General features: G+C 38.6%; 1 protein-coding gene across 1 annotated transcript; it reads left to right on the top strand.

Annotated features, from left to right (window-relative positions):
* The first annotated feature begins 252 nt into the window (after positions 1-252).
* LOC131188806 (cyclin-dependent kinases regulatory subunit 2-like) lies at positions 253-617 on the top strand. Its single transcript, XM_058164373.1, has 2 exons — positions 253-358; positions 484-617. Exons 1-2 carry the CDS (start codon positions 253-255, stop codon positions 615-617), a joined length of 240 nt encoding a protein of 79 aa, XP_058020356.1.
* The last annotated feature ends 284 nt before the right edge of the window (positions 618-901 follow it).

Genomic DNA, 901 nt, shown 5'->3' on the forward strand with positions numbered 1-901 from the left:
CCCACAGAACCGGTAATAAAAAAAATTAGAACCCACCCCTGGCAGGGAAGGATACTGCAAAATCCCCATTCCCTCCCCCACTCCTGGGGGAAGGATATTGCAAAATCTCCATTCCTCCCCACTCTGGAGCCAATCAGAGGTGGTATTTGCCGGTTCTCCGAACTACTCAAAATTTCTGCTACCGGGATGGCAGTCAGTTAGTGACTGGGGCCGGAGGGCGATTTCACTGTGGTCGCCGCCATTCCTCTAATAATGGCTCATAAGCAGATCTATTATTCAGATAAATACTTCAATGAGAACTACGAATACCAGCATGTGATGTTGCCAAGAGAGCTCTCAAAGCAAGTACCAAAAACACATTTATTTATTTATTTATTTTATTTATTTATTTTGTCACAACATCATACAAAAAGATTATATAGTATATAAACATATATCTGACTAAATGTTAGGAGGTATCTAATGACTGAGGTATCTAATGACATCTAATGACTGAGGAAGAATGGAGAAGGCTTTGTGTTCAGCAGAGTCTTGCCTGGGTCCATTATATGATTCATGAACCAGAGCCACATATCCTTCTTTTTAGAAGACCACTTCCAAAAGGCCAACAAAAATAACTTCTCTAAATTCCTGAAATTTTATGTGCAAATGTATATATGTTGGTAGTATTCCGTGAATACTTGAGAAAAACGTACAAATGAGTCATTACCTGTGCATGAGCTGTGTTATTCACAGCAACAGAGCTCAGTAAAATGCAAAGTTAAGTTGGCTGCTATGATCTTGAACTCTCATTGTTAACAAGTGCCTATTTGCTCTTGTCAATTTTGTTCAATAAAGTTTACGATTTATAAAAAAAAAAAAAATTCAGCTACTGGTTCTCCAGAACCTGTCAGAACCTGCT

Source organism: Ahaetulla prasina, chromosome 1 (assembly GCF_028640845.1).
Source record: "Ahaetulla prasina isolate Xishuangbanna chromosome 1, ASM2864084v1, whole genome shotgun sequence".
Classification (NCBI taxonomy): Eukaryota; Metazoa; Chordata; class Lepidosauria; order Squamata; family Colubridae; genus Ahaetulla; species Ahaetulla prasina.

Bases quoted from the DNA above. Each gene is read 5' to 3' on its own strand.
- LOC131188806 (XM_058164373.1), top strand. From the start codon at position 253: ATGGCTCATAAGCAGATCTATTATTCAGATAAATACTTCAATGAGAAC. The intron at 359-483 runs ATTTATTTATTT...GTATCTAATGAC, and splicing joins AAAGCAAGTACCAAAAACAC to ATCTAATGACTGAGGAAGAA.